Consider the following 17,819-nt stretch of genomic DNA (forward strand, 5'->3'; position numbering starts at 1 on the left):
AGTCAAACTTGCCCCGGAAAGAGCCCCGCAGCCGGTCCACTACGAATTGGGTCTTCCCGCATGACGTCGGGCCCACGATGAGAGCGTTAAATGGGATGTTTTTCGGGTCCATACCGCGCTGCCGCAGCGCTTCGCGCAGAAACACGTTTCGGTGTCTGTGCTCAGTATTGTATGGACTCTAGCTGTCCGCTCATTTGGGCGTCGGCCACCACAAACAAGTAACAGTTTACGGTACCAGTGCCGCTCGCCGTGCGTTTTATCTCGAGGTGCACACCGTCGCGGGTGTTGACCAATCGGAGACCACCCCCATGGATAGCACTGTCGTCCGTCGTTCGAAGGTCGATCCACAGAGCAAACTTGTTATCGCCATAGAACGACTCCGGGCCGACCGCTGGGGCGGCAGGCGCTCCGCTGTGCCCCCCCGGGGAGGGGCGGACGAACCGCCTTTTCGCCTCCCTCCAGAAATCCGTGGCATCCCCTGGCTGAAGACCCTGTTTGGCACGCCGTCGATTGTAACGCGAACGCTCTTGATGCCGGGGTACACGAACTTATCAGAGTCGCGAGCCCCTGCAGTGTATGGCTCCACAAAGAGGAGCAACAGACCACTCATAGACCTTCGCGGTAGGTTGACACTCTCGTTGATTATGCTGTCCGTCCCTTTGCTAATATGGAAGGTCTTGTGAAGGTTCACTTGCTCGTAGAAGAACGTTGTGCCGTTTTGGTAGGCGGCGGCTGCAGACCGGGCGTGGTTGTCGTCCCTCAGGCTTTCGTATTCCAGCTCTAGATTTTTGATGCCATAGGATAATTTGGTAGCATCGCTTCCGACTACTACCTGGTCAACCGTTGCGAACGTGATCTCGAAGAGCAGCGCCTCGGAGAGCGCCCTTGGGTACAGTACGCCGTGGTCCGTCAGCAGAGAATGTTCTAGCGGGATGGTGTACCTCGCCCCGTGGGCGGCGTTTAGAGCGTTCTCCTTGGCGTTACTAGTCGCTTTATCGCCAGCCTTGGAGCGAAGCTTGCGCATGTTTTCTGACTGTATGCCCTGCCCCAGGCGGTCCTCTCTCTCGACTTTGGACAGGTAAAGCTCTTCATACGTCTTGAAGACGTCGTAGCGGTTGGTGTCCTGGAGCGTTTCTCCTGCAAACGTGATTTTCCGGGGGCTCACGAGATTTCGGCCGACGTTGTTCACGACGGTGTTATTTGCATGGCCTGAGATAGAGAGATCGAGACCGACCCTCAAGGAGCCAGGCACGAGCGTGACGCCTTCCGATAGCTTTGGGACCGCCACATATAGCGTCTCGCCTGGGGAGGTCGCCGACGGGTTGAGAGTGACCCGGTGAACAGTTCTCTCGGCTTTCAACCCCAGAGGAGTTCTGGGTGTTCGTTTGGGGTCAAGTTTATCGCTGACTGACATTACGTATTACGTATTACGTATATTACGTATACTATATATCGTATACGTATGTATATATAAAGTACGAAGCCGCGTGGCTATGGTGCGGACTGTTAGACATGTCTAATATAGCATAGCACGAGTTATGCGCACGCATCATGGGTGATGTTGACATTGACATTGACGATACCTTGCCGGGTGCGTCCGCCGATCGCGGAGCGGGGGACGACGAGACGACGCCCCTTATCCCGTTTGACCCCGACGATGGGGAGTCGATCCCAATGACGAGCACGTCATCGCGTATGCATGCTGCGCATAGCATGGCTACGCGAAGCGCAACGCAAACGATCGCTGAAACCTCGTTCACCACAGAGGGTGCAGCGACAAGGCTCGGTCTCCAGTCCCTCAGGGAGAAATACCTAGACCTTAACGAGAATCTGATACGGTTCCAGTCAGACCAGAGGGGGAAGACGCTAATACGGGTTCGTAACCTCGGCAAAGGGGGTTGGACTGAACCAAGACAGCTGTTCAATGAGGACGGGGGCGTTCGACAGGACTTTGCAAAGCTGAAAGGCTTCAAGCTGGCGATGGGGTCCGTGGCAGAGATAGACGCGGTCATCCAGGAAAACACGGAACGAGTCCAAGAGCTGCAAGGGGTGGTAGCCGCAGACAGGGAGACCATCGACGACCCTAACACGTCAGAGAGTCGCCGCCAAGAGGCCCGTGAGCACAGCGAGGAGAGGCTGTCCGAGATCGGCGAACTAGAACGCGAAAACCGAGAGCTCGAGAACAAAAAGCCGCTAAGAGAGCGCATCAAAGCCATCTTCAAAAAGTACGGCTTTACCGTCACCGCTATCGGGTTGGCCGTAGTGACGACGATCGCGGCCATTGTGACGTCGCTCGGCAAGTCGCTCTCCTCCGTGGCCAGAGGGGTCGGTAACGGGCTTAAGGCCATCGGGAAAAAGCTAGGCGAGCTTCTCCCTGGGCTAGAAGGCAGCATCGCGAACTTCGTGTTCAAGGCTGCAGGAGAAGCGGTGAAATTTCTTGGCAAAAATGCGTGGCTGCTCATTCTAGCCGTAGCCGCGTTCTTGGTTCGTCGAATGCAAAGCAGTCATCGAAACAAGTAATACGCCGCGGCCACCGCGAGTGCCGACAACCCCGCCTTGAGGGCGGTGTGGTCACTTTTTTCGCCCGGTCCGGGTGCGCTTGCCGTTCCGGCGGCAGTCATGCTATGCGCAGCGTGCGTACGTGGAGAGGGGGCAGGAGCCGCGCCCTCTGCGTGCACTTTCGCAGGGGCGGAAGCCTCGCTTCGCCGCCGGGACGGCACGCGGTCGATCCCAGGGTCAGTCGCGTGTTGCACCCTAGGATGCCCACCGGCCATATTATGAGCACTGACTGGCTTTGTCTCGGTGTTGATCGCGTTTGCGCCGAGCGTCATGGAGTCTGTGGCTTTCTGCACCTTATTGTTGTAGCCCACGACGCTTTGCGTGTTTATCACCAGATCGCTCGGCATCAGCCACACTCCTGGTGCGACCGCAAGGCTCAGTCTCACCTTGGCCTCCTGCACTGCTAACTGGTACCTTTGAACGCTTTGAGCGATGTCGTTTTCTATGATCGCGTCTTCAAGCAGCTTCGTGGACTCCGCCTGCGCCTCCATGGCCGGCCCACCGGCCCCCGCGATAGAGGAACGGACGTTTACCTGCGCGCCAAGCACTGTGTAGACGAACGCCTCGACCGAGCGATCGAGTCTTCCTAGCCCTGCTTTTGTCAGCCCCTGACCTTTGGGAGGCGCAAACCAGCTATATTGCACGCCCCCGTGGTCGTCGTCGCGTATGTAACCCACCTGCTTCCCACTATTGTACGTCCCACCTTCGTCGCTAAACAGATTGAGGTGGCTCGGGTACTCGTCCGCCGCCGTGTCGTAGCCACGGATCACGTGCACGTTGCGATACCCCTCCCCCGGGTAGAACACAAACACATCGCCTAGCCCGTGGTTTCGCCCGCCTTTTCATCGGAAGTCCGGCTTACGCGGCAAACCGAACTCTATACATAGACGCTCGAAAGCGGCCTTCTTGTAGGGGTTCCCTTTTTGCGTGAACGGGCTGTCGCCAGGCAGGGGGGCGCCGAGCTCGTAGAGTATCCTCCGGGTGGTAAAGTAGACGTGAAACCTTAGAAATCCCCTGATGACAGAGGGGAGCGTGGCGAAAGCGGGGTCGATTAGGGACACCCCGCACCCGGCGGTTGCGCACCAGACCGCAAAGTTGAGTTGCTGTGGCCAGTACCCATAGGAAGGCTCCGATAGCCACCGGCGAGACTCCTTGGCGGACTTGTGCGTGACTACTGTCTCTTTGAATATGTCTCGAACCCTAGTCGTGAATGATTTGTCCTCAGCCACGTGTATCTCTAGCTGCGTGAGTAGTGGGGTGATGTCTGAGGCCGTGCGAGGCCGTGCTCTCCACGGGGGCCGCGGGCACGGCGTAAAGCAACTTTTGCGCGAGGGTCAGAGACCTAGGGAAACCGGGTTTTGCCCGTTTGACTTGTTCGGCTATAGCGTGTTTGATATGTTCGGCTATAGAGGCTCAGGCCGCAACTGCTGCCTTCTTCGTCTCCTCCTCCTCCCGTCGGGGTATCGCTTCCTCGTTCAGCATCCTCCAGCCTTCCCAATCCATGCTCAGCCCTATTAAACACGAAGGCGGGCTATGTTCAACACAATGGTGGTCCTACATGCTGCGTTCACCGAAGGCGAACTGACGCTCTTCTTTGAGCAGCCGATAAGGCGATCAGGGATGACCGCGGTAGACGGGTGGACTTTAAGGGCAAGCCTGTTCGCCTCGTATTAGAGCTAACCTAGGTCCGACATAACAAGCATGGCAAACAGCGACGTTAGCAGCGGTGCCACATACCCCTCGCTTCCCAGCGTCTGCCTCCCGATTTGCCCGCAAACGCACACGACGCCTACCGCTCCGGCAAGCATCGGCGGCGACGTGCAAAGCGTCCGACTCCAGAAAATATGTGACACTCAGGCGGTTCTAGACAACGAGATAACGCATCATCGACAGGTGCGAAAGAAGTATAAGCGCGCCTTTGCCGTTACCCATGCTGTGTCTGTAGCATCCGGCATCGCTGCAGGGGCGCTTTCCAGCGCCGGGGTGGGGGTCTTTTTGAGTGGGATAGGGGTTCTGATCGGCGGTCCGCTGGCAGGGGTCGCTGGGCTGGTCGGTGTCGTGGGCGCGGGGGTAGTCTCTAGGGGTCTTACGAGCAAGGTGGCTAAACACGAAGACACGATGGTTTTAGCGGAGAGTAAGAAAAACTCGATCAGCGAGCTGGTCTCTAAGGCTCTGCAGGACGGGCATATCTCAGACGGAGAGTTTCGGCTAATACTTCAGGAACAAGAGAGATACTACGCGTTCAAGGCCGCTATCAGAGCTCGACACGGCCTCGCACCGCGCGAGAAGAAAAGCAGGAAAGGGCCCTCCCTGGAGACACGCGAAAAGATGAAAAAGAGGCTGCGGGAAATTCGCGAGGACTTCGGGAGCGAGGTGTTCGAGTAAAACTCAGGTTTAAACGCCACGCCAGCGGCTTTGAATTTACGGCCGAAAAACGGTTGTTCCGCGCTCCGTAGGTTGGCGGCCCTCCTCGTTTTCACGGCCCTAGCACAAGGCGCTGGCGTCCCCGACATAGACTAACCATCGCTAATTACCCATCTACGCGGAGTGTGTCTTGCGTAGATTTACCCATCTACGCGAAGTGGTCCCGACGTAGATCAATAACCAGCAACTGTTAGTCTACGCGAAACGTGTCACCGAAAGCCCCCAGCCTGGAATGGGGCTGGGGGGTCGGAGGGGGGATTCGCGCCTCCCAAGTCTAAGACGGGGCTGGGAGGCCCGGAGGGGCGATTCGCGCCCCCCACTCATTTCACTGAAACCCCCCAGTCCCCCCCTTTATCTGCGGCTCTGCTTTTTCAATACGGAGCTCTGCACTTGACGTCGTCTAGCGGGACGACTTCAGCTACACAGGCCCGTACCCAGGTGCACCCCCCCCCCCCCCCCATACACACACAACAACCGAAAGTCCACTTTCGGTTCTTAATAGACGTGCCATTTGTAGACCAAAACTATAAAGCATAAGCTAGATCACTCTGGTATGTCATTAACCCATAAGTCAGACTTTATTTGTAGCCTAATCCGACAATAAACGTCCCATGGAGATAATGCATAAAAAAAATCCATTTTTTGTTCTTTTGGGGGTGGTCAGATATTTATAAAAAACTCAGCCCCCCCCCTCCTCCATTAAAATTAGGTCAATTTTTTTTCAGATTTCGCATCCCCTCCCCCTAGAAAAATTCCTGGGTACGGGCCTGGCTACATATAACCCTGTTGTTGGAGTTGGAAGTTTTTGCTTATTCTGCGATTCCTTAACCCATTGACTCCTGGCTTTTTTGGAGCTGAATTTACAAAAAACAGACTGAAAACAGATACCTCCCCCCCTATTCTGAGTTTTAAACAGCCCGTCAAAGTCAAACACAGCTGCACCTAGTCAGCGGTATCCAAGCTTTCCAACAGTGCTTTGCGGTCCCCACTTTTAATCCCTCGTCGATGTGCTGAAGCCAGCACAAGTTGATGGTTGTTTGTATTTTTCATAAAAAATACAGCTATGAGCATATTAGGGGAGTGTCTCAGGACATCATGAAGTCTTTTGGGGCATAATTGAGTGCTTTGCTTATGGATATTTGCAAGCAAAGGTGGATTCATGATGATTTTTTCTTGTTTGGCTTTGCCCGGATGAGAAAATAATTTTCTAATGAATCACCACAGCTCTCCTAAATGCTGTCTTTTCTGAAACCAAATTGATTGCAAAATTGTTTACACTTCTATTCTGGGTCTGTATGACCTGGAATTGATTTGTTTGGCTTCGGGGTGAAAAGACTTATAAAAAACCATCTGACTTTGGGGAGAGGAGTGTTGACTGGCCCTCCCCTCGTGAATTTTCCCCTGGATCTCCCAGAATGCTTTGCAATACGTAAACATATTTTCGTGGTTGTACAATCCTTCAAGGAATGGGCATTGTGTTTTGAGGCCAAGGAAATGTACCTGGAGGATCAGAATAAAGGTATCTATTTGTGTCTTGAGCTGTGTTTGCTGATCTCTCTCCCTTGTGTGGTATTTTGAGCGTTTTATTGAGAGGGGTGATTCTGCTTTTCTCTCCTTGTTCGATTTGAGATTTGTCAAAGAACCTGTGCTATTATTTGGCTTAAGAGTAGATGCCAACACCTTGGTTGGATGCATATCTGCAAGACCATTTATCCCTTAGACTGATGCCTGAGTATCTTCATCTTGTTGTGTTTATTTTGAATTTATGAATTTTTTGGGTTGTGGGTACTTCCCAAAGCCGGTACAGGCCGGTTCAGGGGTCAATGTGTTAAAAAAAAACGTTTACCTAACGGTGCGCGTTCGCCACCCATAACAGATCACCCTCTAGAACCCAGGGCGGCGAAGGGGGAGGGGAGGAAACGGGAGGTTCCGTCTAAGTGACGCTGACATGGACGCCCAGCGTACCCAAGGATGAGAGCAAAGAAACACTAGACAAAGTTCAACTCTTTTCTTAAACGAATAGACAAAATATTTACAGACAAGTCTCTCAAATTTATATACACAAGTATTATCTACCATCCATTTGCTGTTGCATATTTACTTGGATTCATTCTAGGGTATAAGATAGTTCCTACTTGAGCGAGTTCCCTCTGGTCTCTGCCTTTCCGGTAGACAAGATATTTGGTAAAAACCCGCCTTCTATATTGCTTGGTATCTTGCGGTTTCTGTTTGGGCTGCTTTTCGGTAGATTTGGAAATATCGGTTTTACCACCCTAGCTGGTCTTCTGTATGCACTCCCTTGTTGTGCCGAGTAAATTGCGAAAAGTTGATTCAATCGTTCCTTTTCTTGAAGCCCCGATTTTTTAAGTTCTGTTCGTTGGGTATTCTCTTCGTCTTCTTTTTCCCGTGCAACTTGAGCTTTTTGTTTGCGCTTTTGTAAAGCCGTCGCATAATCTCTCTTGCGCGCCATTTTTTCGCCATCATCATTTGGAATGGACCTTGTTCTTCGACGCTTGTGCTCGCCAGGGCTATGTTTCTTTTTCTCTTTCTTGTGCCGTGATTTACTTCCCTTCCCTAAGTCCATCTCCGAAGAGTAGATCCGTACCGCCGCAGCCAATGAACTAGTTTACACTTTGATCGGTGGTAAGACTGGGGCCATCGCATAAGCAAGATCGTAGTTTCGTTAATTATTATTGAATCAACAATAAATCAAATCGAAAACATTAGAACCTTATTTCACGAGTTACGTGACATCACAATGACAACGCGCGCCCTTGCGACTTATCAAAGCAACGCGCGCTTTCGAACGCAGTAAGTTACCAAAGAAATTTCAAGCACTTGTTACACTTTTCTATTGCAGACGTGTTATACACTAAAATAATATGTACATTACTCAAAAGGAACTTTTGCTCTAGTATATTTACAGACGATGGACTACTGCAGTGGTACTGTCATCGAAATTTATCGCTGTATTGATTGATACCTGAAAAGATGAAAATATATAGATTATAAATAATATAATCAGTACACTTAACAAATCTTCTCTGATTGCCTCCTTTGGGTTTTGTGTCGCGTCGCAATATTTATTTAATATGTTTTCTTTCGAGAAAACTGCTAAAAGGTTGAGTATTTTAAATAACGCAAGCTTCAAACAACTAAAGAATCATGAGACAATCAGTTTAAAATAAGAGAGTCTGGTTCACGAAACATAAACGTGCACGGAAAGGCAGAAGGACACAGATATTTCCAGTATACAGAGAAAAAGTCGCATATTTTTCGGTTGTGATTTTTTTTGTAATGTATTTTTATTGAAACTTTATCACGGCACATAGGATTTGCAGAGTGGGTATATAAGTCACGAAAAAATATTTAAAACCTGTTATTTTCATTAATTTCATATAAATATACACTCTTTTTTTATATAAGAACGTCCAGCCTGAGATTTCACCAAATTTTAAGAATATCCTAAGAACATGCCGAGGCTCAGATATCAGAAAAAACTGATTTGCTTTTTTAGTCGTGATTCGTTCTAAAATGCAGAACCAAATACTGCCCATAATAACAACCTAATATATTATTGATATTGATCATTTGTGTAATTCTCATCCTAATAATTCATTGGGTATTATATTTTTATCACTTTAATTTAAGAACATCGTTAAGAACATTCAGCCTTAAAATGCTCCAAAAATAAAAACGGCCCAGCCTTAAAGCCGCATTGTCACCTGTTTACTTCCGGAGGTCCGACGGAAACCTCAGCCGTTAAAAGACAAAAGAATCTATTCGAATCCGAAATATTTAACTGGCCATCCCCTCTAAATTAGCAGTCACATCCTCAAATAAACTTCAGATAGACACACTGCTTTCTATATTTTGAAATATTTTTCGTGTTTTCCGTTAAAATCATCGGATATTGTTAGGTAATCGACCGGAAGTAAACTGGTGACAATCCGCCTTTAACTGAAAATTAAACGTTTTTTTATAAAAAAAACGTGTACACCTTTTTGGTGGCAGAGCCCTCTGTGCCAATTCCCACTTACTGTACGTGCCTCCCAAAAATTACCCAGTCGTAAATAATTTTCTGTGCTCATAGTACAAAACCTGCATATGGTGAAAAACTCACTTTTTGAATGTTAACATGGCAGCAATACTGAGAATGATCTCTATTCCAAGAAAAGCCAGAGAAATGGCCACAAGTATTACTTCAATTCGCAATCTGTAGAAACATCAGTAAAAATAAGTAAATACATTTATGATTCTGCTAGAAAGTCCAAGGAACACTCAAATATACTTGAACTATCTCAAACTTCATCAATATTCATGAATAATCAAAAACTGTATCTTGACTTACACGTAAGTTTGCCACAGAAGAACAAAGAGCTCAATAAATAGAACAGGGATGCCAAGAACGATAGAGATTATCAAAGCCATGGACCTCTCTGCTAAGTTGCCTTTATACCCTGTCAGAGATTTGGATAATTAAAAACAAAACAAAATGAGGAATATTATCTAATGCATAAAATAAAATATAGTTATTGAAAAAATTGTGTATCCTAATCAGCATCAAAATTAATGCCACTGCAATCATCATTAGACCCATCACCACCACCATATAGTTAAAAACTCTACCAGCAATATAATAATATGATAATCATCACCTACACCACAATCCTCGCCACCATCCATCAAAATCCACAACTGTCATAATAATAACTATCATCATTGTTATTCAATGCCACCTTCATAATTGAATATAGCAATGTGAGTCTGATATTGGGAGAAATCACTCTTCTTAGTTAAAGAGTTGTCAATATACATAGTTTGAAGGATTGGACAAATCAACTCACTAATTGCTCTTTTATTATCATTATAATCAAACCAAATCATCATTATATCATCAGCATCACCAACCACAACCATGAAATCATAATCATTAAGAGATGAAATCTGATCAAGACCATCATAATTGATATGCATTTCATCATTATCAGAATAAACAGCAGATATTATACAATAAATTATAGCTCTGAATGTTGAATTTTTCTTACCAAAAAACAGTCGGACACCTTCCATAAATGCCCAAAATATCACCAGCAGAATCTCTACAGTTAGCGCAGCACTTGTGTATGGTAGTAGTGAACCTGCACATAAAAAAATAGAATTCCCATGTCCAGTCAATCTAAATGAATGAAATAATAAAATGTGAATAATGACAAGACCCTAATGAATCCAGCCAATTAAAAATATATCCAATATGTTTATGTTACTAACTGTTTATTTATACAATTTTAACACAGCTTAGAGTGGTTTTCAAAAACCTGTGAAATACTATTTAGTTTATTTAGTACTAATACACTGTAATGTCTTTGTTCTCTCTTGCTCTGGCTTGACTATTACACTTTAACAACTATATTTTGTTGCACGGGATTTTGAAAACCACTCTAAAACAAAAAAATTAAGCTAGGTGGTATAACTTCTAGGTCACCCTAACTCTTTAAGCAAGTGGTTTTCTTTGAATGGCGAAGCAAACAAAATAAAGAAAGACAGGTGCACTGTCCAGAAAAAAAAAAGGAGGGGGGAACTTCATCCTATTTATAGTGAAATATGTGACAAGGGTAAGATATTGCAGCTTTCTTTTTTAAGCTTAATAAACTTTAGCCAACTTGTAGTCCCTTCTACTCAACACCGCAGCCCAATTCCACATTATATGTAGTACTAGTTCTTGCACTTCTTGAGTTAATTTCACATATACATAGACACGTAAACAATAAATACTAAGAACAATACCTTTGTAGATATAGAGTAAAATTTCTGCAACACAAAACACCATGGAGTACCAGACATTTAGATAAAGAAATATCTGAAGAGGTAGTGAGGATAGCTACAAGATGTTAAGAAATAATGTTTTAACTTTCTGAAGGATCCATCAAATAGTTTTTGATAGCCAGCTTTCCTTTCCTTCACCTCCCCTTTCCTGCCTTTTATAAGATTTCACATAGAATATCTTTATAGGTTGGTGGTGAGTAAGCTAATATATATTAGGGAAACACTTTTGAATGATATATCTGAGGCCGTGGCACACTATTTCAACACAAACACACATCTCTCTCAGGTTAAGGGATGAGTAAACTCAAAGCCAAAAACAAAATATTTTAATGCAGCAAGAAAAGTCCAACTTGTAAGATAAACTTTCTAACAAGCAATGGTTATTCACTTTTTAAAGTAGAACATAACTATACCACTGTCAAAAAAAATTTTTATGAAAAGTTTTAGATTGCAAAGGATACTTCTATCACAGTTCTTCCTGAAATCAAAGTACAGTGGTTAGAAGTCCCGGCCTATCCGAAGTTTTAATATATCTACGAAACATCGCATATAACCCCACAAAAGGGATTATTTCAGATACACTAAAGAACAACAAACTTACCAGGGGCCGCCATTTTGTTCCAGATCTGTTGTTAAATTTGAAACTGCTGACTGTGTGGCGAAGGCTCAGCAGAAGCCTATCAGTTTCCTAGGTGACGTAGAACGAAAATGGCTTCCAAGGTATAGAACAGAAGTGTTCGCTTGAAAATCGCGGATCTTGTTCTCATAATCTCACTTCAGGGATGTCGGTAGCTACGAAAAACAAGATCAATGCATCTGCAGCAATAGATGCCTCAAATGATTCTTCAATATTGCTGGATTATTGTTACACAAGCTTAGAGAAATTCGAAGGTTTGTGTTAAGTCGTCATTTAGTCACTAAAAAGAATTGACTTTATAACCTTTTTAAAGTGCCCTTGTTTCTCAAATAGATGCTATTGAAACACGTCCAAGAGGCAAGATTAAGGTAAAGAATCTTATAGTGTTTTAAATTTTTGTAATGATGTAAGCTTAACTTGTAGCAAGAACAGCTCGTTGAAAATATTTTGTTGTAATTTTTAGAGGCCTTTTCAATAAGTACTTCTAAAAGAACACATTTCTTCCTTTTCTTTAGAAAGACAAAGAAACTGAAAAATACAAGACTAATGGGATCAAGTTCGCCTACAACCAGTTAGGCGGTTATGATAATTTTACAACAACAATCAACAAGCTGATTGTAGAGCCCCAGGCTCTGGAGCTGCTGGACTTGTCTTTTAACGAGCTGTCAACCATAGATCCAGTAAGTTTCAGGCGCGTTCCCAGGTTTGGTCGAGGGGGGAGGGGGTGCACAGTCATAGATATAAAACGGAAAAATCAAATCAAAAAAGAAATGGCCCTATTTTGGCCTACAAGGGGGTGCACCCCACTGTGACGCGGCTGGGTTTGAATGACGACAAGAAATATTGATACCAATGTCAGTTACACAAATGTCCCATTACCCCCCCCCCCCTAAATCCTGGCTTTAGTCTTGTTTATGTAACAAATCGGCGCCTAACCTGGGGGGGGGGGGATTTGGGGGTTTAGAAGAACCCTACACTCAACCGGAAGGTCCGCTCTAATGAAAGAAAATAAAGTACTACTGATACAACAACCTCCCTAAAAGAAAATGGTCGGCGAAATGGGTAAACAAACTGGCTACGGGCTTTCAAGTGACCAACCCAGACTTACAAAATAGACAGTTCTAGTGCCTAATACCCCCCTTTCTCTGACTGCTAACCCAAGAAAAAGAAAACAGAAATCAAATTGCTTGTATTGTTTTGCCAACGTTGGAAAACTGTTCAAGAGTAAATAAAGAAAATGCTATTGAGGCTTAGATGGATTTCACACTATATTTTGACAGTTTTTTTTTAAATCAACAAACATGTCTACAGACAGGCTTTCAAAATGTTTCTCTTTATTATCCAGGTTCTTCTGGACTACCCAAATTTAAAGATTCTTTGTCTCCAAGGCAACAACATTAGCGACTTACGTGAGATTGACAAGCTGGCAGCACTGCCCAATCTCCACACTATCTCACTGCAGGGCAACCCAATAGAGGATGATGATCACTTCAAATGTTATACCACAAGCAAACTTCTACATTTGAAAAAGTTTAATTCAGCACCTCTAACTAAGCAAGATAAGGCATGTTCTCATCAGCATCAAGGAAAGTCAAAGAAAAAGGCAAAGTAAATTTCACTAGAAAGTGATTGAAATGCACATAATGTAAAAATTGTACAAAAACTTTGAATAGTAATAAACTGGTATTTTGTATTTTAGGGTATCATTCAGTATTTTTAGAGTTATCATTTTAGTGCTTCCAAAAAAAAGAGATAACCACATTTACAAATCATCATGTTTATTTATGAATTCTGTACAATTTGTGATCCAAAAGAGATAGCTAATCTTCTTAATTCCATATCATGTTTATTAACACGAACCCTTATTCAAATGTAGCATTTCTAGTAAACATGAACATGTACCCCCAATGAAATCTTACAGAATGTCCATGATAAGATTCCTTTTGTTACATTTTTTTGTAAAAAACATGCTGTACACTATATATAAATAAGGAGTAGAATTTATCATAAAAAAGTAACTTTTTTTGATTTGCAAAAACTTGAAACAGTTACCAGGTACCATGTGTAGAACTTGGATGAATTAAAACTTGCATAAGCTGGACTAAGTATAGTTGGAAGTGGTGTTTTTATTTCATTATAATGGAAACCCAAGAAAATTGACGAATCTACATCCTCTAGAAACAAGGGTTTCTGCTGTCTTACTGGGCCACTTATAAAGAGAAAAAAATGTGGCAAGCTAAGCATCCAATACGTCACACTATAAAGTGCAACAATCATATCCATTGAAGCAACACAGTATTATTTCCAAGGATATGACTGATAGAAAAGTTTATCATGCTGCAATAGTCCCATTCTATCTCCTGTATAGAAAGAATGACCATGCTGAAAAGAAGCATTGTGTAAATAAATTACCGACCTATTTACTATTTAACTTAAAATACAATAAAATTCAGTTTGGAAATATCATGTGTGATTTATATTGTTTGTTAACAATTTTGAGCTTGCAATTTCCTCATCCTCGTCATCAGGGCTACCTTCTTCAACTGATCGCATCAGCATTGCTTCAGCCCCATCACCTATTTGGATTGACCTGCTGCCTTTTTGTTTCTGGAAAAAGTTCAAATCTTTCAAACTAAACTTAACATTCTTGAATGCATGAAGGAGAAACACCCCAAGTATAATTGTCAAGACGCCACATATGGATCCAATTGTATCCTTTGTGTCCATCAACTTCCACTCTTTAAATAGAATTGCAGAGGCGATGATTGTGAGAAGTGTAAACATCACATAGTAGATGGGTGTCACTAGTGATGTGTTGAAAATGTCCAGGGCTTTGTTCAAGTAGTTGATCTGCGTCGTGGCACATGTCAATACAGTAAATAACAGGGCCCAAGACACAGGATTCCCAACTTGACTGTCTCCTTTCAATGTTTGCTTGAGAACAATGCCAACTCCCTTGCATCCCATGACAGACAAAGAGCCAATCAAAGAACAGATGGCAATGTACACAAGGATATTGGTCTTTCCATATTTGGGTGCATATCTCCATATAAGGACAAAGGCAAGTAAGACTACCATGACAGCATATATGATAAAACCTACAAAAAAGACACACTGGTTCACTCAAAGAGCAGATAAAGCAGTGAAAGAAACACTAATTTGGGCAAAACACGAGTATGGAAATTCCTTGAGATCTGCAACTGTTTTTTTTATACAACCCCTGTCCACATGTTAAATAGTAAATGATTCTCAATATAAAAATATATATAAATATATTACTGCAGATAAAAGGGATTTTGTTCAATTTACATGCTTTTTTACATGGTTCCAAAAAATAAATACAAATATTTATATGTGCTCTTTTCCAGCATGCCCTTAGATGTACAGTTATTAAATCCAAATGATTCTCAATGTAAAACAAATAAATATTTGTGAGTATAAAGAGTATTTTATTCAATTACATGTTTTTTATATGGTTCCAAAAAAAATAAATAAAAATATTTCTGTGCTCTTTTCTGACATGCCCTTAGACGTACAGTTAGAGTAAATGTAATAGGAATATGGACTGTTGTGCCTGTTGTCTCCTGTGCAGCTATTCTTGCTTTATGTTGCCATTAGAACATGAAAAATGGCTGTGCAGAAGACTCAAATACTGAGATTTCGTTTTCACCAGGCCAACAATTTGTGGCTGTCTCAAGGTTTGATTATAACCCAAACTGGTTGATTTTTCCTACTGAGTACATCTTTGCACAACCATTTTGACCTCATACACAGTGATTTCAATATCCATACCACTAACCTGGCTCAATGAGCTTAGATTCCAGCTGCTCTATCGTGTCAACAGCTTCTTCCTGTGGGGCATGTATAACCAGCACTGTGGAGCCAATTATGGACAGGATACAGCCCACCTTCCCATGCAGGTTTTGCTTCTCATCCAGAAAATAGGATGCTAGTACAGCACTAAAGAACACAAAGATTCTATCTTGATTATTAAGTAAAATAGGATTTGGCTCTTGTAACAGTGAAAGTGAATTTTAAATATTATCTTTAAAAGGAGTTATCAAATGGCTTCTAAATATTCTTTTGGGGTTGAATCTTTTAAGTGCTTTTGCGCTAGTTCTGTCAATTTTCCTGTTTTCATTGTTGTTCTCATGCTCTCTTGTTTTCATCTTACCCCTAGAAGCTCATGTTATTATTCAATTGGGCGAACCTTCAAGTCAAGTTGGAAGGCTCTTCGGAATATCCCCCTGGCTAATACTATTCATCTAATTTTTACATTAACGAGATGTTAACCGAAGCAGGCAATTGAATAGGACATGAAGTCCATTTTGTAATAAGCCTTTATACAGAAGGTCAGTGGCACAATAAAGAAATCACATGCAGGCCAGGAGCTGTCCATATTCCGGACATATATTTACCTGACAAGAACACTTAGTGCACCAAGAGGAGTAACCAGGATTGCAGGGGCGAAAGCATAAGCAGAGAAGTTTGCAATCTCTCCAAAAATCACTAAAATAACAAAGTATAACTTAATACACGTGATAAGACCATAGTCTATAGGAATGCTAACACCCCCAAAGCTAAAGGTCAATAAATGAATGAATGGTCTGTCTGTTTATGTCGAAACGTCAGAAACCCAGCCGTATCAAGCCACGTATTGTCGTCTTAGTATCGTGGAAATGCTCAAAAATGTTTTTTGTCAGTGTTTTCTTCTGACGAAGCGGGTGAATTGCAATTGGAATTTTATAAACTTAGTACTTCAATAGAACAATACTAATAGAACACTACGCAAATCTTACTGGATATCATTCCAATCCACCAAAGCCATTCCTTTAGGTAAGCATAACCACCTTGACCTGAGAGAAAAATATAAAATTGCGTGAAACAACGATAAATTATTGATGAGCATCCCAAAACATGCCTTGAGTTTCTAGTCTCTCTTAAACATTAAAACCACCAATATTGAAACTGAAACCATGATCCCTGAAATAATACATCCAAAGAGGATAATAGAAATATCCCGTACCTGCGCGGACACCAGAACGCTGAGCGACACGTAAAAGTCCTTTTTTCTTGACGATAAAACTGGAGCCGATAAAAACACTGGAACTGATCGCGAGTCCGAGACCGGTATAAAAGTCTCGCGAACTTGCTTCGCTGGCGTCTCTAGACATTCTATCAGACGTCGCTATACCTAAACCATACCAAGATAAATAAATCAGCAGTTCTAGGATGAAATATTAATTTGTATGAGCATTTAGTGCAGTGAAACAAACCTTGCGTCGAAGGCCAAGCGGACGTGGAAACCGCCATCTTGTATTTTTTTCGGATCAACCTAGAACCCAGTCCTTTATTGCGCGTTTCCTCTTTGACGTGTCAAGCAAAACCTTTGACGTCATTGTCGGAAAAAAAAAGAAATTGCGCTACTGTCGCGCATATTTAGCAAATGCGCGAAAACGTTCTGTCCAGAGACCATGATATAAGAGAACGGATCCCCGTGGCCCATGATAACGTCCAAGAAAGCTATTTTTGGATTGCGCACGCTTGTCAATCATAGCATCCATACATGGTTCGTCGCGCCATATGTATTTTAATATAAGAAGGCCTTTATTTTTCTTTCATTTATAACATTTTTAGATGAATGAACTTCAATTTTTCACGCAAATGTTCAGAAATCATGTCACTCAAGAAAGCCTTGTCACTGGAATAAGATCTACTTCATTATAAAGACTTGAAATCTTTTATTTGTAATGTCGGTGTGAATATAATGGTATTAAGTTCTGGATGTATCTTTTTCATTAAAAGGTAATTGGAAGAGAATTGTGTTTTGTAAACACAGATTTATGATTGATTGTTGTGTTATAAGTAAGTAATTTGCGAATCAGCAGTGAAAACTTTTACTGGGGAAGTTGATCCCAGAGCCTAAAAATCACGCATTTCAATGTCCCAGAAACGGTTGATTGGCTCCAGCGTATTCTATGGAAGATCATTTTTACAGCGTTCGTAAAAAAGGAAGGTATTTTCGGTCAAAAAGATTTCCGAAACATCCTTTGCCGGATCACATTGCTCAAGATGTGATCGCGCGTAAGACTCTTGTTGCTAGGAAACGTGAGCGCTAACCAATCAGAGACGTATCTAAAAATAACTGCTTGTTCTAAAAATAGTTTTTACGGACGTCATTATTGGAACATACCCTAATACGGGGGATTCGTTCTCTTACATCATGGTCTCTTGGTTCTGTTTATTGCAACAAAATGCCCGGAACCTCGGACAAAGACAAAACGACAACACGTCCTTCATTCTTTTTTTTTCACCATCCGCTCTTGATTGAAATTAAACGCCACCGCAGTAATACAGTAAAACGAGCAAAAAA

At 43.3% G+C, this 17,819-nt stretch overlaps 4 protein-coding genes across 5 annotated transcripts; 1 reads left to right on the forward strand and 3 right to left on the reverse strand.

Moving 5' to 3' along the window:
* Positions 1 to 6,976: 6,976 nt before the first annotated feature.
* Positions 6,977 to 7,573, reverse strand: LOC116610144. Its single transcript, XM_032370852.2, has one exon. The coding sequence runs from the start codon at positions 7,565 to 7,567 to the stop codon at positions 7,115 to 7,117; it is 453 nt and encodes a 150-aa protein (XP_032226743.2). The 5' UTR covers positions 7,568 to 7,573; the 3' UTR covers positions 6,977 to 7,114.
* A 247-nt stretch (positions 7,574 to 7,820) lies between these two features.
* Positions 7,821 to 11,527, reverse strand: LOC5502573 (transmembrane protein 216). Of its 2 annotated transcripts, none has more exons than XM_032370853.2 (7): positions 11,411 to 11,527; positions 11,271 to 11,287; positions 10,771 to 10,864; positions 10,032 to 10,124; positions 9,335 to 9,443; positions 9,107 to 9,199; positions 7,821 to 7,966 (listed from the first exon to the last, which is right to left on the reverse strand). In XM_032370853.2, exons 1-7 carry the CDS (start codon positions 11,421 to 11,423, stop codon positions 7,945 to 7,947), a joined length of 441 nt encoding a protein of 146 aa, XP_032226744.1. In that variant the 5' UTR covers positions 11,424 to 11,527; the 3' UTR covers positions 7,821 to 7,944. The 2 variants fall into 2 exon arrangements, with proteins under 2 accessions (XP_032226744.1, XP_032226746.1); XM_032370855.2 differs by having other exon boundaries at positions 11,271 to 11,283; positions 11,411 to 11,431.
* Positions 11,528 to 11,564: 37 nt separating this feature from the next.
* On the forward strand, positions 11,565 to 13,907 carry LOC5502581 (leucine-rich repeat-containing protein 51). The gene is made up of 4 exons (XM_001623696.3): positions 11,565 to 11,700; positions 11,780 to 11,814; positions 11,962 to 12,126; positions 12,792 to 13,907. Exons 1-4 carry the CDS (start codon positions 11,592 to 11,594, stop codon positions 13,056 to 13,058), a joined length of 576 nt encoding a protein of 191 aa, XP_001623746.3. The 5' UTR covers positions 11,565 to 11,591; the 3' UTR covers positions 13,059 to 13,907.
* Positions 13,208 to 16,807, reverse strand: LOC5502585 (magnesium transporter NIPA2). The gene is made up of 6 exons (XM_001623703.3): positions 16,723 to 16,807; positions 16,473 to 16,640; positions 16,246 to 16,302; positions 15,865 to 15,955; positions 15,246 to 15,406; positions 13,208 to 14,544 (listed from the first exon to the last, which is right to left on the reverse strand). Exons 1-6 carry the CDS (start codon positions 16,757 to 16,759, stop codon positions 13,910 to 13,912), a joined length of 1,149 nt encoding a protein of 382 aa, XP_001623753.1. The 5' UTR covers positions 16,760 to 16,807; the 3' UTR covers positions 13,208 to 13,909.
* Positions 16,808 to 17,819: the final 1,012 nt, after the last annotated feature.

Source organism: Nematostella vectensis, chromosome 10 (assembly GCF_932526225.1).
Source record: "Nematostella vectensis chromosome 10, jaNemVect1.1, whole genome shotgun sequence".
Classification (NCBI taxonomy): Eukaryota; Metazoa; Cnidaria; class Anthozoa; order Actiniaria; family Edwardsiidae; genus Nematostella; species Nematostella vectensis.